Source organism: Nanorana parkeri, unplaced genomic scaffold (assembly GCF_000935625.1).
Source record: "Nanorana parkeri isolate BGI_ZX_2015 unplaced genomic scaffold, ASM93562v1 scaffold156, whole genome shotgun sequence".
Classification (NCBI taxonomy): domain Eukaryota; kingdom Metazoa; phylum Chordata; class Amphibia; order Anura; family Dicroglossidae; genus Nanorana; species Nanorana parkeri.
In genome coordinates this window covers 297,498-316,305 of record NW_017306424.1, presented here as the reverse complement: position 1 = coordinate 316,305, position 18,808 = coordinate 297,498, and the positions used below count along the sequence as shown (strand labels likewise).

The 18,808-nt window shown below is 45.5% G+C and overlaps 1 protein-coding gene across 1 annotated transcript in view; it reads right to left on the bottom strand.

Moving 5' to 3' along the window:
• The window catches only part of RICTOR (RPTOR independent companion of MTOR complex 2), a 144,975-nt gene that overhangs the window by 117,925 nt on the left and 8,242 nt on the right, over positions 1-18,808 (bottom strand). The window contains exon 2 of the mRNA XM_018554400.1: positions 10,414-10,461. Within this exon, the coding sequence (XP_018409902.1) occupies positions 10,414-10,461 (48 nt within the window). The remainder of the gene's footprint in view (positions 1-10,413; positions 10,462-18,808) is intronic.

Genomic DNA, 18,808 nt, shown 5'->3' with positions numbered 1-18,808 from the left:
CCCTACGCTCAGTTCCATTCCAGACCACTACAACTGAGCATTCTGGCAGCATGGGGGACAAGCAGACTCCTTCTCTAGATCGCCGCATGTGTCCGTCAGCTGAGGATAGGGTCTCACTATCGTGGTGGATTTCCAATCCAGCGGGGGATCTGGGAAATCCTTCTCGGGATATTGATGGTCCAAGGGAACCCACACAGTTGAGCAACGTTTGCGAGATAAAAGCGATATCCTATATCAGTCTGGTCACCTGTAGGGCCTACTGGTTAGTGTTAAGTCTGACTGGCTGAGGTGTGCATCAACCGCCAAGGTGGAACCAGAAGCCACGCTGTGCCGCAGGAAGCAGATCTGATCCTGCCCTGGGCAGAACGTTATGTTCCAGCATTATGTATCACAAGCCTGGAAAAAGCACAATTTGCAGGTTGATTTCCTCAGTCGACTGAGCTTAGACTGGGGGGGATTGGTCTTTTTTTACCCAAAGTATTTCAGGAGATCTGCTGCTGTTGTGGGATGCCGAATGTAGATCTCTCGATGTTCACACTGACCATCAAGCTGGACAGGTTTGTATCCCAGTCCATAGAGCATTCGCAATGGATGAGCTGGCAACTCCATGTGATCAGTTTTCCCCGATTTTTGCCTCATCTCCATCTGCAGATTTTTCCTAGTCTTCACTGCAGGCTCTAGTTGGAAGGCCTTCCAGTGAACCTTGTTAGTCCAAACTGGCCCAGAAGATGGTAGGTGGACATCCTCAGGATGCTTGTGGACTATACATGGCCATTTCCAGACTGACATGTTTCTCAAAATCTGTGGTTTCATACTGCTTCTCAGTCACTGGCTTGACAGCTAGGCTGTTGAAGCCCAGGTCCTGGGGGATAGAGATCTGTTGGACTGTTATCCCCACCCTCTTGCAGGCCAAAAAAAAGGACTACTGGGCTGGGAAGTCTTGTTAGCCTGGTGTGATCAGCTGCAGTTTCTTCCTCAGACTTACTCCATGAGATGATTGTTGGCTTTTCTCCAATCTGGACTGGAGAAATAGTTAGCCCTAGTATACTCAAGGCACAGATATTAATATTAACCATCCTTTTCTAGCGGCCCTTGGCCACATATTCCTTGGTAAAGGCTTATGTTCAAGGGATTTGCTCACGTGCGTCTTCCTAGTGCAAGGATGTTTTTTTCAGTGGCCATCACATCCGCTAGGAGAGTTTCGGAGCTGGCTACTCTTTCCAGCAATTCACAAGCATACAGTTGTTCTGAGACCAAAGGATTCCTTTCCGCCTGAGCTGAAGTCCTCCTTATATTTGAATGAGGACATTACTTTGCCTTCCTTTTTTGTCCTACTCCGAAACATCTCATGGAGATGGCTCTCCATTGTTTGGATGTGGTTAGCGCTGCACGAGTCTAGTTTTCAGCTACAGCATCCTTCGGAAAATCAGGTAGTCTTTGTCCTTCCTTAGGGTCCTTGCATGGGGCTCCCTGCATCCCGCTCTGCCTTTTCTAGGTGGATTAGACAGGTCATCTTACATGCTTACTCTGGTAAGACTCCACCTTTTCCCTTTAATGGCTCACTTTACTAGATCTGTCAGTACTAGATCTGACATGTACAAGTACTTGAATTCCTATTGTTTTTAAGCTTGCTCTAATGCCCAGCACAGAGCAAGGGACAGTCCTATGGGCAGCGTAAAGACCATCCATGTGGGCCAATTAGGGATTTATTCCATGGTACAACAGTTCAGTGCTGCTGCCACTCCTGCTTTGTCCAATCAAGATAAGAGTGGGTCCCTAACCGAATTAACAACACTAGAGGTCAGGGACCCAGTGATGCTGACTGCCAGAAATGTCCGCATCATAAAATAAATTGCTGAACAAAATTGCAAATCTTATGGCAAGCCAGACAGTTCATACATATGCATTTTAATAGGGTATGTAGCCATTTGCCTGGTGTACAGCTTTAAGCTGCAAAGGTTAATTGGTCCAATGGTTCAGGAACGGGTGAGGAGCCTGATGTAAATTGGTTCGATATTTACAGTACTACACTGCAGAAAAGGCTAGCGATATAGGAGTAAAAAATATAAATAAACAAACAGAACAAAATGGGCTTCACGCAAAAGCCATTAGTTATCTGCTCACACTGATAACACTGATGGGCTGATTAAAGTGTAAACTCAAATCACTGAAATCCTATGTTACCTTTAAGGCTGGGTTCACACCTGGGCGTAGCATAGGCGCGTTTTTTGTGCTCGTTCATTTCGCGGTTTTTTAGCACATTTTTCCGTTCAGTGAAACGCGCGTTTCACTGGCGGTATGATTTTTTTTGTTTATTTCTCTATATTTTTTTTTTAACTTTCAAACTTCCCGCCGGCTCTGCCCCCTGCGACGCAGCCCCCTTGAGGACACAGCGGGGACCGCGGACAGGGTAAGTCCTACGCTGTATTCCCGAGTGTGGCTCCGGGTTACTGCTTTGTTAACCCCGAGCCACACTAGGGAATACCAACGGAAACACACGGAAAAACGCCCCAAAGAAGCTCCTGTACTTGTTTGGGCGTAGGGGCGTTTTTCATCGCGTTTCCACGGACTGAAATACGCCCAGGTGGGAGCAATGCCCATAGGAAAGTATGAGATTTTACTGTTTCAGCGCTGAAAAACGCCCTATTGTGAACCCAGCCTAAGTCATTTTTAAAAACCTGCAGCTTGCACACGCTTCAGGATGTAGAAGAGCAGCAGGAATACCAAATGTATGGCAAGCTTTTGGAAAGCATTTGTGAAGCTTTAGGCAAGCTTCAAGCAGCTTTCTTGAAGCCTTTAAAATGTCTGAGCGGTAGGGATTTTTGTCAGAAGAGACATGCAAATTCTTCCTCTCTTACCCGGCAATTTTAAATTTTGTGTGTACACTGTACAGCGTAAATTATTATTATAATACAGGATTTATATAGCGCCAACAGTTTCCGCAACGCTTTACAATATAAGGAAGACATTACAATCGCAATACAATTCAAGGCAAGATGGTAAGGAGGGCCCAATCTAAACGTGGACCTGATGCCGGGGGAGCATGTAAGTCCTGTGAAAATGTGCAGAGTATCATCATATTTGGCCACCCAATGGGCAAAAAGGATGGGAACCCAGAAGTGTTGGCGGCAGAGATGGTGGCAGCGGGGGGAAAGAGCAAGAGACCAAAGATCGATCCGACAGCACTTAAGGGCACGCTTGTAAGGCAAACAGTGCAATGTGTTTTATTATTTGATCAACATACAAATATTTGTATTATTAGTTCTCATTTTCTCTCTCAGGATGGTGATAGTTGCTAGTTACTTAGTTCATATATTTTTTTAAAAAGGGTGGTTAGGTAAACCTCTCATTTAATTCATTCGAGGCTTTAGAATTGAACCTTTAACACTTCGCTTTGGTCTGCAGTAGACAGTTTAGAAAATGTGTTCTTGTACATGTTAATGGGGAAGAAAGGTGATTTATTGGTTTGGCGTGTATACAACTTGCTTTGAGGACATAGTATTATAGATTGTAAGCCCTCATGGGCAGTGCCCTCCTTACCATGTCGCCTTGAATTGTGGCGCTATATAATGTGCGTGTCGGTGTGTGTGTGTGTCGGTGTGTGTGTAAACATAGGAGACTAATAAAATGAAAAAATAAAATAAAAGCCTGCACGTCCGTGCGGGTGTCCGTACTCATACACTAACAGGATTGATCTGGTCTGCGTCCAACCCTGGACACCTGTATGGGCCTACATGTGGGGTGAGCGTAGGGCGGCGTACGGCCACGTACTGCCATAGAGAAGGACAGGGCTGCGCACTAAACACATGCAGCACCTGTCCTTCCCGGAAGCTGCCCGATAAGGCTGTACACGGAGCTGTACGTGCCAGCGTTTCTCGTGTGAATGAGGCCTTAAAGTTTACATTTTGAAAAGACTTTTGGGTTAGTTGGCAAGTTTGGTATCCATCTATTTGCGGAGTGTCTCGCATGGATTCATGTAGCGCTGGTGGCTCCATCCCTGTTACTATTTGCCAGCTACAGTGCAGAAGCTCATGACAACATTGGAAGATCCAGTGACAGATTGCACGCTCTCCGTTGCTTAGCTGCAGACTGACACCACCATATGCGGCAATCCGCCACAGCTTAGGCACCATATTTCATTCATTTTCTCAGTTTCATTGCTGTCCACTGAGATGCGAGAATGATATAAACACTTCAGCTGGGCATAACATATTGGAAAGACACAGAGGACTGAGCAGAGTGTTAGCATTATTTCTGCTATTCTTCATTTGATTTTGGCAGTCCTAAATAGGAGAATATAAACCTGAACTGTGTTAAGAAAAATCTACTACAGTTATAGCTTTTATTTATTACCATGCTGGATTTTGGCATCGAGAACCTGGCTATTGATGGCGGTTAGTGAAAGGGTTCCCAGAATCAGCACATATTCCCCTCACCTTCACCGTCTTGTCATTTTGTTCAGTTGCTGGGAAGCAGGAGAACTCGCCCTGCGCAAGCTTCGGTGCTTGGGTGCCTATTGACCAGATACAGGTCCGTGATTGTGAATTAACAGTTCAAATACTAATAGCCATGCCCCCGGCAACATCTTCCCATCCCATTGTAGTGGAAGCCGGTAGAGCCTACATGAGAGTTGCAACTCTGCACTAAATTCAGAAGCAGTGCAGCATTGTAGCCACACCATCAGGGGAAACTGCATTCGGTGGAATTCACTGGCAGGCTTAGCAGGTAGTTCTGAGACTTTGCAGGGGGACTAACAGAAAACTAAGTACAGATTTACTTACAATTAAGTGCTACAGCTCATATTTGTTAATGGAAGGCCATAGTTCTACTTTAACTGCTGCAGATCTGAGGTGCCAGCACATATCTGCAACAGCTTCCCAAACCTTCCTCTGATGGCTGAATCTCAAGCTGTTGCGAGGCAAGTGATCTGATCAGATCACTTGTATGAAACGAGAATCGGCGATCCTGTCCGGCCCCCCCGCCGTGGTTTTCGGGGGTCCCCCGCTCCTCTGGGGGACCCGTGACCACGGCACTGGAGCTCACCATAGAGCCCACAGAGCGGACGAAGAACTAATGAGAAAATTGTTTTTACAAAGTTATCAAAAAGTCAAAAATAATAAAATATATAAAAATTAAAAAAAATTTAAGTGACAAAGTAAAAAAAAAAAAAAATTAAAACCAACTCCGCTGCCCCTGCCATCTGCATGCAAATAAACGCACGCTTAGGAAATTGTGTGTGTGTGTTGAGCCCTGCCGCCATTTCAATGTGTGCCATATTGTGGTAGCCAGGCAGCAGAACTCTCTCACACGCACAATGTGCATTAAAGGGTAAGTTCACTTTCCCAGGTAATATGGGAACATGGAATTACTCTATCAAATCTGGCCCGGTCTCTCCCACCCGCCAGCTATACTTAACTTTCTGCGAACAGTCCTTACCCTCCGCCAGTACGGTTGTCCTTACCCCTTACTGTCCAGCGCAGTCCTGCAGTATGCATTTTGAATTTTGCTCGCAAATTGCAAGCACTCACCTGACCACGCTGGCCAATGAGAAGTGCTATTTAGCACAGTCAATTACAGTTCCGATTAGGGATGCACAGGTACAGAGTATTTGGGCTAGTACTTATACTCGCCCAAATGCTCAGATAGCTTCCCCAGTACTGGAACTTCCGGTCAGAGGAAGATTTCCTCCAACCGGCAGTGCCGCATGGGAACATGGAGCCAGCTTCCCGTGTAATCAGGAAGGAGGGCAGTGACTAATGGCCCGCCTCCCAGTTTCCTGATTGGTCGGGAAGCCAGCTCCTTGCTGATTGGCTGCCAATCAGCATCAAGCTGTCTTCCCGGCCAATCAGGTCATTACTCTCCGTCCGGTTTCCTGATTGGCTAGCAAGCTGGCTCGATGCTGATTGGGCGGGATGTCTTCCCAGCCATTCACAATCAAGCCGGCCAAACAACATGGAGTCGGCTTCCCTGGCAGTCAGGAAGCCGGGTAGCATCTTATTACCCGCTGCCCGGCTTCCTGATTGCCCGGGAAGCCTGCTCCATGCTAACGGAAGCACCGATAGTGAGGTGTCATGAAGGACAAGTAGATTTGACCCCCGCTTTAGCCCTTGGACAAGTAGTTTTTTCAAAAACGTCCACACCACTGTGAAGGTATGAACAAACGCCTCTACGTGTCTGCATTAAATACCTGCAGATTCCAACCCAACACAAAATCTGCCAGGCCACATTCAAACCTGCAAATGGGGCCAATTGCATTGGCGTGATAAATTAATTTGCTTCCTTGCGATTTGCTGCGACCAGGAAGTGCTATATAATCCAATGACAGTTGCCACCGTCCGCAGGTAATCACGCAGCCTGCACTTTCCTGCAGGCGACCGCACCTGGACATTCCCCAGTTATCATAAAGCCCGTAATTACTTGAGGATGATCGTAACTGAATGCAAACAGCTGTCATTAGATTATAGAGCAACTCCTGCCAGTAGGAGATTGCATGAGTTCCACGAAGGAATTCACAGGTATGAATGGGGCCCAACTTTCAATCCTAAAAAAAGTAACCCTTACCATCAAGTTAAACCAAATGCATGTTTGTTTTTGGTATCAAAGTGTTAAATATAACCTAATCTACCAAGCCACGGCAGTGACGTCACAAGGGGGTGTGGCCCGCACCCGGGTGACACCATTGGGAGGGGCGAGACCGAAATGACTTAGTCATTTCGGTCCCACCCCCTCTAAAAAGTCAGGCACTCTGTCATGGACCGAGAACCCGAAAGTGTCAGGAAAGAGGAGGGGACCCGGCGCCATACCTCATCCCGCCGGGTGAATGTCCCCTCCTCTCTCTCTGCCGGCGTCCATCACCAAGATGGCCGCCGGCTGGCTTCAATTAGATGACCGCGCATGCACGATGACATTGCGGCGGGGTGCACCCAGTCTCCGCTCGGGGTGACACCCGGCCTCGGGACGCCCCTGAGCCACGCTTAGAAAATCCCAGGAGCCAGGTAGCCAATACTCCTTAAAACATGCAGCCGGCACCTAACTTTTGAGGCTGTCTAGTTGTTGGCAATGGAGCTGACTCCTAGATTGGACAGACTGGCTTTTGAATTCCATAATAATTTGTCAATTTGGGCTAAGCTAATGACATATCTAGGTGGTCTTAGCATATGTGCACGTTATGCATTGTTCTACACTCCAGCGGTTTGCCAAAAAAAATAAAGTGTACCAAAGCTGCAGGCAGAATTCTAGCTTTGCGCACACAGGAAAGCACAGAGCTGAACACAAGGCAGGTTCCTGTAGAAGACTGTTCATCAAGCAAAATGGACTATCCCAAGGCACATCAAGTGTGGAAGGAGCCATTTCCACTCGTGAATTGGCTGTGAAAAGCAGAAGTGCAATTGCCCAGAAGCAGACCAGAACTGTGCAACTCTGCTGGATATTAGCAGTAACCGGATTGTTTGCTGGGATGGTGGTCACATGATTTAACAGTTGACGGAGCATGAGGTATTTAAAAAGCACAACAGTGGAATGGACAGCAGGATAGGGGGACAGGAAAACGTGCCATATCCCCACAGTGAGTTCCATTGTCGGCACTATTCCACAACATCTAAAGAAAGATTTTTCTTGTTGTTCTTTTTTATAAAATGTGTGAAAATGATTAAAAACGTAATCTCTCTCTATAAGTTCATGTAAAAAGCGCTGCCAATAGAAGTTACATTAGGGGCAGGATTTTCAGGACAGCTGCCCTTTCATCAATACTCACTATCTGCCCAGATATCAAAAAGACATCTGACAAAATCTCACAGATGTCACTAGAAAAGGAGGTTATGAGAATTACCGTTCAAGTGACAACTGTCAGACAGGAACGCCCCTCACTTTGGAGTGATAGCCTCTTACTTCCTGCTACATGTCTAGGAGAGGAAGTGAAGGGAAATCTCTGCAATTAGACAAGAATAGCACTATAAAAATTACCCCTTTCTGTATCTAAAAAAAATGGACTATACATACACTTTAATCTGCCCCCTTCAGAACATGCTCCACATAACACAGGTGAATGTGTGCATGTCCCTGCAAAAGGACATGCATTACCACAGACAGGCATAAACATGTGTACTTAAGGGTCTGTGTTGAAGGACATTAGCTCTGAATGGGCAAAGTAACAAATTCTCTTTAAGTGCCCATTCACACCACATGCAGAACCTTTTGCAGACCAGACCATATAGTTTCTGGACCCAAAATGCATCCTATGATATTTCTGGCCTCTGTTCACACCAGCGCAGTCCATTCCAGACCAGACCAAAAAAATACTGCATGTCTCATTTTGTCTGGTCTGGAATGCACAGAAATGCATATAAACTCATCAGAAATGCATGGAACGCTCCAGAGTCCATTTTAAGCTAAAAAAAAAAAGCTCCGGAACACACAAAAATCATGGTAAAAATGCGGCAAAAACACAATGCACTGCATTTCAGATCTGGTCTAAGAAATGGTGTGAACCCAGCCTTAGGGTCCATTCACACCACATCATCTCCAGACCGTTTCCGGACCCAAATTGTATCCTAATGTATCCCTATGCTATTTCTCGCCTCTGTTCCCACCAGCGCAGTAGGTCTCAGACAAGAAAAATACTGCTTGTCCTATTTTGTAAGGTCTGGAACACACTGGAACTGTGGACAGGTTCACACCATTTTCCGGACCACGTCTGGTCCCGAAAATGGTGTGAACCTGCCCTTAAAAGCATATCCTAACCCAAGAACACAAAATGTAATATATTGCGTCCTTCCAGTCCTTAGATGTGGCGGCGCCATTAGTTTTCATTTTTCAATCCAAGTAAATGTTCTACAAAGTACAGAAAAATACTCGTTTGATCCTGCCAGGAATCCAGTCTCCTTGTAACTTCCCGTGCACCGAACTAAAATTTCAACAAACCGTATTAGCTTCCTCTGATGCTGGTGCGCTGCATAAAACCACAAATGTATGGGTATGGGGCATCCAAGCACATACCTTCTGGCCTCCCACAATGCAGTGCTTGGTGTCTGAGCACCAGGCCCGGGGAGCATGCTGAGCCCTGTGCAAGAACTGACTTTCATGCAAATACCGTATATACTCGAGTATAAGCCGTCCCGAATATAAGCCGAGGTACCTAATTTTAGCCAAAAAAACTGGGAAAAAGTATTGACCCGAATATAAGCCGAGGGTGGGAAATGAGGCAGCTACTGGTAGATAGATACCATTAAAATACATTAATATTTATTTAAAAGAAAAATAACCTAGCTCTGTAAGTGGAAAAGGGGGTACAGGGCTACATATCATGTACTACGGATCATTTAACCCATTCATATTAGCAGAGGATAATTGTAAATCTATTGTTCAGTGCACTCTATATGTAGTATATAGTACATGTACATATAGAGTGCCTGCAACAATACATTTACAATGATCCTCTGCTAACATGAATGGGTTAAATGATCCATAGTACAGGGCTACATACAGATCATTTAATACATTCATGTTAGTATAATTGTAAATGTATTGTCTGCACTGTATTAGCAGTATATACTCTATATAGAGTATATACTGCTAATACAGTGCAGACAATACATATATAATTGCTTAATTAATCTCTCTCTCTACCCCCCCCCCTCCCCCCCCGCCCCTCCCCTCACTCACTGTGTGCCGGTGATCGGATCATCACGGAGAGAGCAGGGACGAGTCAGCGGCGCGCTGATCAGACGAGAGGAGCTCCAGGTGGGGTCCTAATTTAGCTGGCTCAGAGGTGCCTGCCCGATAATTACAACCCCACCTGGAGCTCCTCTCGCCTGATCAGCGCGCCGCTGACTCATCCCTGCTCCCCTGCCTGACTGGCCGCTGCGGGGGGGTTTTTCTTCTTCTTACTTACCTCGCCGAGCGTCGCTGCTGCTGCGGTGTGCGGCGCTCCGAGCGGGGTCATCTGGCAGTCTCCGGCCACCTAAATTAGGACCCGGAGACTGCCAGATGACCCCGCTCGGAGCGCCGCACACCGAGCAGCAGTGACGCGACGCTCGGCGAGGTAAGTAAGAAGACGCGCTGGCGCTGACTCGAGTATAAGCCGAGGGGGGCACTTTTCACCCAAAAAAATGGGCTGAAAATCTCGGCTTATACTCGAGTATATACGGTAAGTGCTATGAGAAAGTCAACATTTGCATAAGACTTCCAGTGATGGGCCGAGGTAATAAATGACCAATGAACCTGAAAAACAACTCTTCCACAGGTCAACCTACTATTACAGCCACGGCAATAGCCAAAGAGAAGTAAGAGTCAGCAGTAAGGCAACTATATATGATTTGTTAGGAATACAGACCTTCAGGGAATGTCCCAAGAATATACAAAACCAGACATATATTTAAAGTACAATAAAATTAGCCCATTGGCTCTCATATTTACCTCTGCTGAGATCTATTGGAACGTTCTCCTCCCCGCTGTCATTCCGCCCTAAGAAAATAAAAACACACACATTAGTAGAAGGAACTCAGAGTGATTGCATACAAACATGATAGACACAGGTCCGAACCTTTTACTAGCTAAAAAAATCTATAAAGAGTTTATATTTTCTTGTACTAGAGAGTTAGAATTATGTTGCAATGTCCCTATTGGTTCAGAATATTTCCAGTTTCTGTGACCACTTTATAATGGATACAGGAAGAAAAGTAAAACCCCAACAACAATCAAGCAGCCATATAGTGTGTATCCAAATGTTCATAATTCCCCCAAGCTGAAAACTTATAAAACAGGAATCTTTGTACTCATGGTAAAATTCTCTTCTTGGAGTCAATAGAGGGACTCAGGAAGTCATTTACATTCAGGTTATACTGCCGCCTACAGGATGATTGGACACTAGAAATGAAAAAAATAAACAAAGATGTAGAACAGCCCAGGTTAGCCCTCCTACTACCAGCATGCCCTCAGTTTTTTTTAGAAAAGAAGTACAGCGAGCATGAACATCAACACAGATAGGTGGGACCTGCGTCCCCCAATGGACTCCAAATAAAGGATTTAATGGCAAGTGCAAAAATCCTATTTTCACAAGTACTCGTAAAAATGCCCCAATACTAAGTACCAATACCAACGTTTTACATATTTAAGCATGGGCGGCTGACAGAGGTCCCGTGTCTGGGGACATTAAGCAGCTGCTGGAGACCTCTGGTTACACCCCCAGGCCGGCCCTCTCCTCACACACCCCCAGGCCGGCCCTCTCCTCACACACTCCAGCACAAAGCCCCTGGGACTATGGCACAAAGCTCCAGGACCTGCCAGGGGAGGAGGGAAGCTGCACCCTCACAGCGGCACCATGCAGCCTTCTCGAGGAAGTTAAGATATGGGGAGCCAGGCCGATGTCACTGCATGATTGTCACTTACTGAAGGACACTGCAGGTGTTACAAACTTAAAATACTTTGTTAAACAAGACTGAGCCCGATATTCACTAGACAGATACCTTATTGCGTCGAGGTACCAGTAACTTGTATCGGTTAGTATTAGAGAAAAAGTATCGGTACGTGTGCGCGGCCTTGAAAAAATGGTATCGGTGCATCCCTACCATCAACACACATGTAATAAAAATGATCATGTGACAAGGTTATCACATGACACCAGCCTTGGAGGCCCGAATGTTCATAAACCAATCCGCACCACAGAAAGCCACCTGGAAAGAGCTGAGCTCCGGCACTGGAAGAGAGAACAAGGTCTTATACTTCCAAAATGAAGGGATGATCTCTCTACAGTCTGTGAGCTCTCCATACAAGCAGAACTCACATCATGGCTAATAAGAGTCATTCTATCGACCTGCAAACTGCTCTCCAGCCCTGTTATCAAGCAATGAATAACAGATGCCTAAGTGCAATCAAATGACAAAATGAAAGAAAACCCTCACAGTAATGAACGGAGCTGTAATGTAAGACTCTGACATGACTCATCCCTTGCTTCAAAAACAACCCTTCACAACAGGCTGCCTTGTGGGAAATAAGGGTACGTGTGCTTCAACAATCCCTATTGTTCTGAAAGCATACTATTATATGGAGATTAAAGGACAAACACGTGTGAAAATCATTCACCAACACAGTGCAAGTTGTAATCCTAGAAGAAAAAGAAGTACTTGTAGAGGGGAAGATCCCCCTAAAAATAGTCAAAAGGAAACAGGGGGAGGGGATGTTTAGGTACAAGTGGCACAACGTAAAGGTCTGATTCCGAATGAAATTGTTTCATGTGTTGGGCTGATGTTATTATATAACTTTTAAATAACCAGCAATAATTATAAATTAGAATTAAACTCTCAAACCTTTTCCCATTAATCCAGATCAAACAAATGTACAGAGCCCAGCAGAGTATTGTTTTACATTTTTTTTGCCTCAACACTTACAATCATCATGTTTCTTAACAGCTGCTTCCAAGTCTCTCAGCTCAGCTTCCCTGAACTTCCTGTCCATTACAAGATCACAAGGACAGAGCAGACTCCAGCAACTGTTCATCTATTAGCTTGGGGGAGGGGGCGAGGAAAGAGTAGCTTGCCTTGCTGGGTCTGTGAGTGTGTGGAGATACACACAGCTTACTAGCACACACAAGGGTGGCTCCATAGGATCCTGCAAGGGAAAGGAGTCACCCTAAAACAGAATATCAGGAACAGTGTTTAGGGGACCAGCTGATTCTGCAGGAAACAAACATTTAGTACTCATTTAGTACTCATTCCTCCACAGGATCCCGGAGGGGCAGTTAGTTATGTAAGCAGCGACTATTTTGGCTGATTTTAGCGATAGGCTTAAGAGCCCATTCACACCAGGGCGGTTGCAGATCAGCGCGGTTACTGTGCTGATCTCGCAAGAGAGGTTTTGGGAGTTTTTCGGTTCACGCGGTCGCATGAAGGGTTCCAATAGCAATGTATGGGATCATTCATGTCGGCGAATCAGTGCGGCCGAACCGCCCCGGTGTGAACGAGGTCTTAATTTGGCACATATGGTAAGATTCGAGTTTATGTGGCAAAACGTATCATTTACATTGTTGATTTAATAAGCGTGCTAGGCTCACTGCAATACTGATTTTTTTCAAACAAAAAGGTGTAGTCGTCCTTTAGGCCCCGTTCACACCGGGGCGGGGCGGTGCGGCCGTGTGGATCCGCCGACATGAACAATCCCATACATTGCTATGGGGACCGTTCATGTGACCGCGCAATCCGAACCGCTTCCTGAGCTTTTTTTTCTGCGCTGATCAGCACGATTTCCATACGGCTTTCAATGGAACCGCTCTGATCAGCGCGGTTTCGGGTTTTTTTAATTGCGTTTCAGCTCTGAAATGCAATTCAAAACCACCAAAACAGCCTTTTTAAAAAGCGCATGGAAACCGTGCTGATCTGCACCCGCCCTGGTGTGAATGGGGCCTTAAGTCCATCACTAGCACACTTGCATAGAGCATTAGGCCCCATTCACACTGAGCAGAAAATCACACGATTTCCGCCGCGATATCGCGGCCAATGTTATTCAATGGAGCTGTTCTAATATACAGCTCCATGTCGTGCTCAGCAGGACCTTTTTCGCGCGATTTTTTAATTTTTGAATGCAGCCCGCCATTGAAGGTCGCGCTATCTTCGCTTGAACGTCGCATTGAACAGTCGCGCTATCCCGGCCACGCGGATCCGCTTGTAAGGTATGTCGCTTAGTGTGAATGGGGCCTTAGGTCGGGTATGTGGTGGGAGGGAATAGAATACGTGCTCCATTCTCCCATGAACACTGGGTAACTGTGGTATCTTCACTGCATGTCTGCAGCATTTGTGAAATGGCTTATGGCCTTCCATAAAAACACTGCATGCTGCAGCACTTAAAGCAGAACTCCGGGGAAGATGATTCTTTACCCTTGCAGTGGGGCTACCCCTGCACTGCAAGCATTTAGTGCTCGGTTTTGGTCAAAAACAACAAAGTTATACTCACCTGATCCTCTGAGCCAGCTTGTTCTTAGATCAGTCTCCACGTCACTCCCCATCCTCTGTTCCAGCGAGTTATCACGTTCTATGCACAGTGTATTGGTCGTGAGGACGCTGAAGGACAACATCGCTGAAGAGGAGAGAGGCGGAAGGGACCGGTCTAAGGGCAAGCTGGCTCAGAAGAAGATCGGGTGAGTACATCTGTTACTTCTGGACAAATGAGCACCTAACCCTTGCAGTGCAAGGTGATGTTCTTACCAATGAGTGCTCGCCATTTGTGAGCGAAATTCAAAATCCAGAGCACCAGGCCGTGCTAGAAAGCAGTACAGGGTTACAGATAGTTCCCAAAAAGTAAGTATACCTGCAATGGGAAAGAGCCACCCTAAAAACAGGATATGAGGGCCAGTGCTCAGGGGACCAGCCGAGTTTGCAGTAGCAGCATCCATTATAAGTGATTTAATCAGAATATCACTTTAAAGCCCTGAAATCACCTAAAGGCCAATTGACACCACCCTGGTCCGTGGCGGTGCATTCAATGTACACGTGTTAGGCAGCCAATTTATATGCATGTTTGCCAAGCGCACCAAATTCAGACATGCAGCATTTTCTGCAGCACATCACAGTGCCCTGAGAAGGTGCATTGAGGTGTCATTCAGAATGTACATTGTACTGCACTGGTGCTAAGCCAGCTACTGAGGAACTACAAATCCCAGCATCGATGTAACGTAAATTAGAAACCCTTAGTTCCTAAATATGTTGCTATTGCAGGTGGCTGGGATGTAAATGTGTGCCCTACAGAAGTTGGATGATCTTACGGGAAGAATGGAAAATGGCTGTGAATCTTTCTCCCCGCTTGCTGCATCAGCCAAGCACACAAATAATACAGCGTCCTCTTCCTCATCACACAAGCAGCATTTCTGGCAACACCGACTCCCCCCCACCCATGCTACTGGGAGGGGATATCCTCATGTACTGCATTGCTCACCTGATGCAGCTGGTAAGGAAAGCCATGCAAGTCACATCTCTGAATTAGTAATCTGCCTACATGTGGCAAAATAAGGGTTAATGATTGAACCTTACAAGCAGGCCTCACCATGTAAACAACATTTATCGCACATAGGTCACAAAGCAGAAGAGTGTCTAAAGGCAGCCAGCAGGCGAAACCTAACCTGTAGCATCCGCAATGAGCCAGCCCAGTGACAACTGGCCAGTGTGAGTGTCACTAGGGGGCTGCACCCTCGCTGTGTTCCTCTACCACAAACATGTTTTGAAAGCATCTTCTCCCCCCTGAAAGGAAGTGGGCTCAGAACTAGACTGTACAGTGGGTGATCGCTACTTCTTTCCAGTGTAAACAACTCTAACTGAAACAGGCCCATGGTAGCTGTTCATTGCAATTACTAAAATCAAAGAGCTCAGTCAAAAATAAACTGCTGCACGCAAGCATGGGCACAGGTGAACCGTACTACCCAGGGACATTTTAATGCAATGTATTTTGGCACTATAGGAGTAAATTCATGACAATACAGGGAGCAGAATGCACACAAGAAAACAGGATGAGGCATATGAACTGAGGATACAGGCAGTCCCCGAGTTACATACATCCGACTTACATACGGAGGCTATTACTGTACAGCAGGGGTAGTTGTAATGCTATAGATAAGTTAAGGTCTGTAGGTATAGAGCATTCCATCTGTAATTGAATAGAAAACTGGCTTAAAGACCATATTCAGAGAGTGGTGATCAATGATTCATACTCTGAATGGTCTGAGGTTGTTAGTGGTGTCCCCCAAGGTTCAGTGTTGGGCCCCTTACTGTTTAATCTGCTTATAAATGACATAGAATTGGGGATTAAAAGTACTATTTCTGTGTTTGCAGATGACACCAAGTTATGTAGTGGAATACAGTCTGCACAGGATGTCTCCAACCTACAAGCAGATCTAAATGCTCTGTGTGATTGGGCAACTATTTGGCAAATGAGGTTTGTTTGGGGGAGTCAATGATGGAGAAAGATCGGGGTGTTCTGGTAGATCACAGACTGAATAATAACATGCAATGTCAAGCCGCAGTTTCTAAAGCAAGCAAAATACTTTCTTGTTTTATACGGGGTCTAGACTCCAGAGAGAGAGAGACCTCATCCTGCCCCTGTACAAAGCATTAGTAAGACCTCCTCTGGAATATGCAGTTCAGTTTTGGGCACCAGTTCACAAAAAGGATGTTGTGGAACTGGAGAAAGTGCTGCGAAGAGCGACTAAACTCATAAGAGGCATGGAGGAGCTCAGCTAGGAGGAAAGATTAACTGACCTGAATTTCTTCTCTGTGGAGAAGAGGCGATTAGGGGGGGACATGATCACCATGTATAAATACATAAATGGTCCATATAAAGAGCTTGGAGCCAAATTATTCACTATAAGGTCACTGCAAAGGACAAGGGGGCACTCTTTGCGTCTGGAGGAAAAGAGGTGTAACCTTTGCATACAGAAAGCATTCTTCACAGTTAGAGCTGTGAGAATGTGGAATAGACTCCCCCAGGATCTAGTTCTAGCTCGCTCAGGTAATTGTTTAAAAAAACATCTGGATGTATTCTTAAATGCACAGAATATTACTGGATATTGAGTTATTATAGGTATATTAAGCATCGGAGATTGTTGATCCAGGGAATATCCGATATCCTTATGGGATCAGGAAGGAATTTTTTCCCCTGTTGGAGCAAATTGAACAATACTTTATAGGGGTTTTTTTGCCTTCCTCTAGATGAAAAGGGGGTAGATGTGGGCATAGCGTTCTATTTAGGCTTTTCTTTTTGGTTTGTTTTTTCTCTGTATCTCTATAGGTTGAACTCAATGGACTTGTGTCTTTTTTCAACCTGACTATGTACCACGCTTGTGCCAACGAGGAGTGCCCGCCTTTTTGGGTCAGGTTCGTAGAACTGTACGTACATTACAGGAAGTTTCAGACGAGGAGTGCCCGTTTCTTCTTCCGGGTCACTGTGAGGTTTTTACTGCTGTCTGTATCCTCATTAGAAATATTTAATCTCACTTCCTGTCCTTGAGACAACAGGAACTGAGGGGAAATCTACCCCTAGGAAGGGAAATTCACTCCTGTAAGAGTGATCATGGGAAACAGGTGTCTCTACTGAAGCTTTATCACCAATCCTTGTTTCCACGACAACCCAAAATTGTCAAAATCCAATTGCCACAGGGACAGAAAGGAAGGGGAAATCTTCTGAACAGGGGCACATACAGCAAAACAAATGTTACAGGGGGTAAACCCTTCCCTATGCTATCCAAAACAAAAAACAAAAATTTGGCTGGGGTTACACTTAAAAAAATTTACCTGTTCCAACTTACAAATTCAACTTAAGAACAAACCTACAGGCCCTATCTTGTTCGTAACCAGGGGACTGCCGGTATATAGAGACCATACAGACAGATAGAATGATAGATACATCTTAAAAGACCGTTCAGGGCAAACTAGGCGCCAACCCACCAGTACTCACCATGCTGACCCGTTGTTGCAGCCAGCAACAACACCCGGTACCGCCAAGAACGGGAGGAGCATGTGACCTGCTGTGTGAGTGTGCAGGCCAGAGCACTGTCACTTGACAGAGACTTCACCACTGCCCCCATCATCCAACACCAGGCACCACTGGAAATTGTCCAGCTGGCTGTGACAGAAGGACATTGGAGGTCTGGCAAGGTGAGTATCAGTGACTCAGGAGCCCCCCTTGTAGGGACACTTTGCATGGGAAGATTGCCCCCCCCCCTTTTTATCCCCTGATAACAGAACAAAGAATCTTGGAAATTGGGTCACCGTGGACAGAACAGCAATAAAAACCTGATGGAGATTCAATCCCAAATCCCATCCCATGATCGGAAATGAGGGGAAATCTCCCCAATGGGAACAAAGACAGCAATAAAACCTGCATAGAAATTCTACCCTCCCCCACCACTGTAGGAAACCTTTAGGCCCAATTACCCCCTTTGACTTAAAATCATATCTTTATGCAGCTCTGCATGCCGAAATCATCTTATATTAAACATTTTTATTTTACTTATAATTTCTTTTCCCCACTTCCTGGTCAACTTTGGCACAAATTATGTAATGTGCCCAAGTGTTACATCCCAGGAAGGTTACATCAGCAAAGCATTGCTGGGACTGGGGAAGAAAAGAGAAATAAGGTATGCAAAGAATACAAAGCCGGCAATTATCTAGAAGTATCTGATTGTAGATTTGCATTACTAAACATTTCTAAAGGTGTGTTTGTTGTCATTTCGAAGATATGGGTAAAGTTCCTCTTTAAGGACACAGGTAGGAACAAAGTACAGCAATGGGGAAGGCCAGAGAGATCCACAAGGGCCAGAGACAAGAATGGAACCTGCCCAGAAGTGACATCACGGCAAAGTAGGCCTATGAGGCCACGTAAGCACACCATAAGCCAACAGAAGAATTCCCCAAAAAGCCCAGGTACATTTAGTCATCAGGAGAGGGTAAACGCCTTGGTCAGCTGCAGCTGGGTTAGGGATTTGAACATGAGCTGGTGAACATTCCTATGGAAATGAAGGAAAAAAAGAAGGGGAACAGTCAGCAGAGTAAATACTTTTTAGATCTAGTGACAGGTCCTCTAGGAGTAGAGGGGCTGATCTTTCCCCCTCCCGCCATCTGTATGCATCATAAAATTGTCAGGAAAAGTTGGTGGAATTGGGTTTTAATAAAACATTTTTTTTTTAAATCATACCTAAGCGTGTTCATGTATTAAAAACGTTTTTCTACAGTTTATTATATCTATATAGCATTACGCTATAACTGCTCACTAGATATGCAGACTCTGCCTGCCACCTACTAATTCTGCACAATATTATCTTTTGCTAATCCTC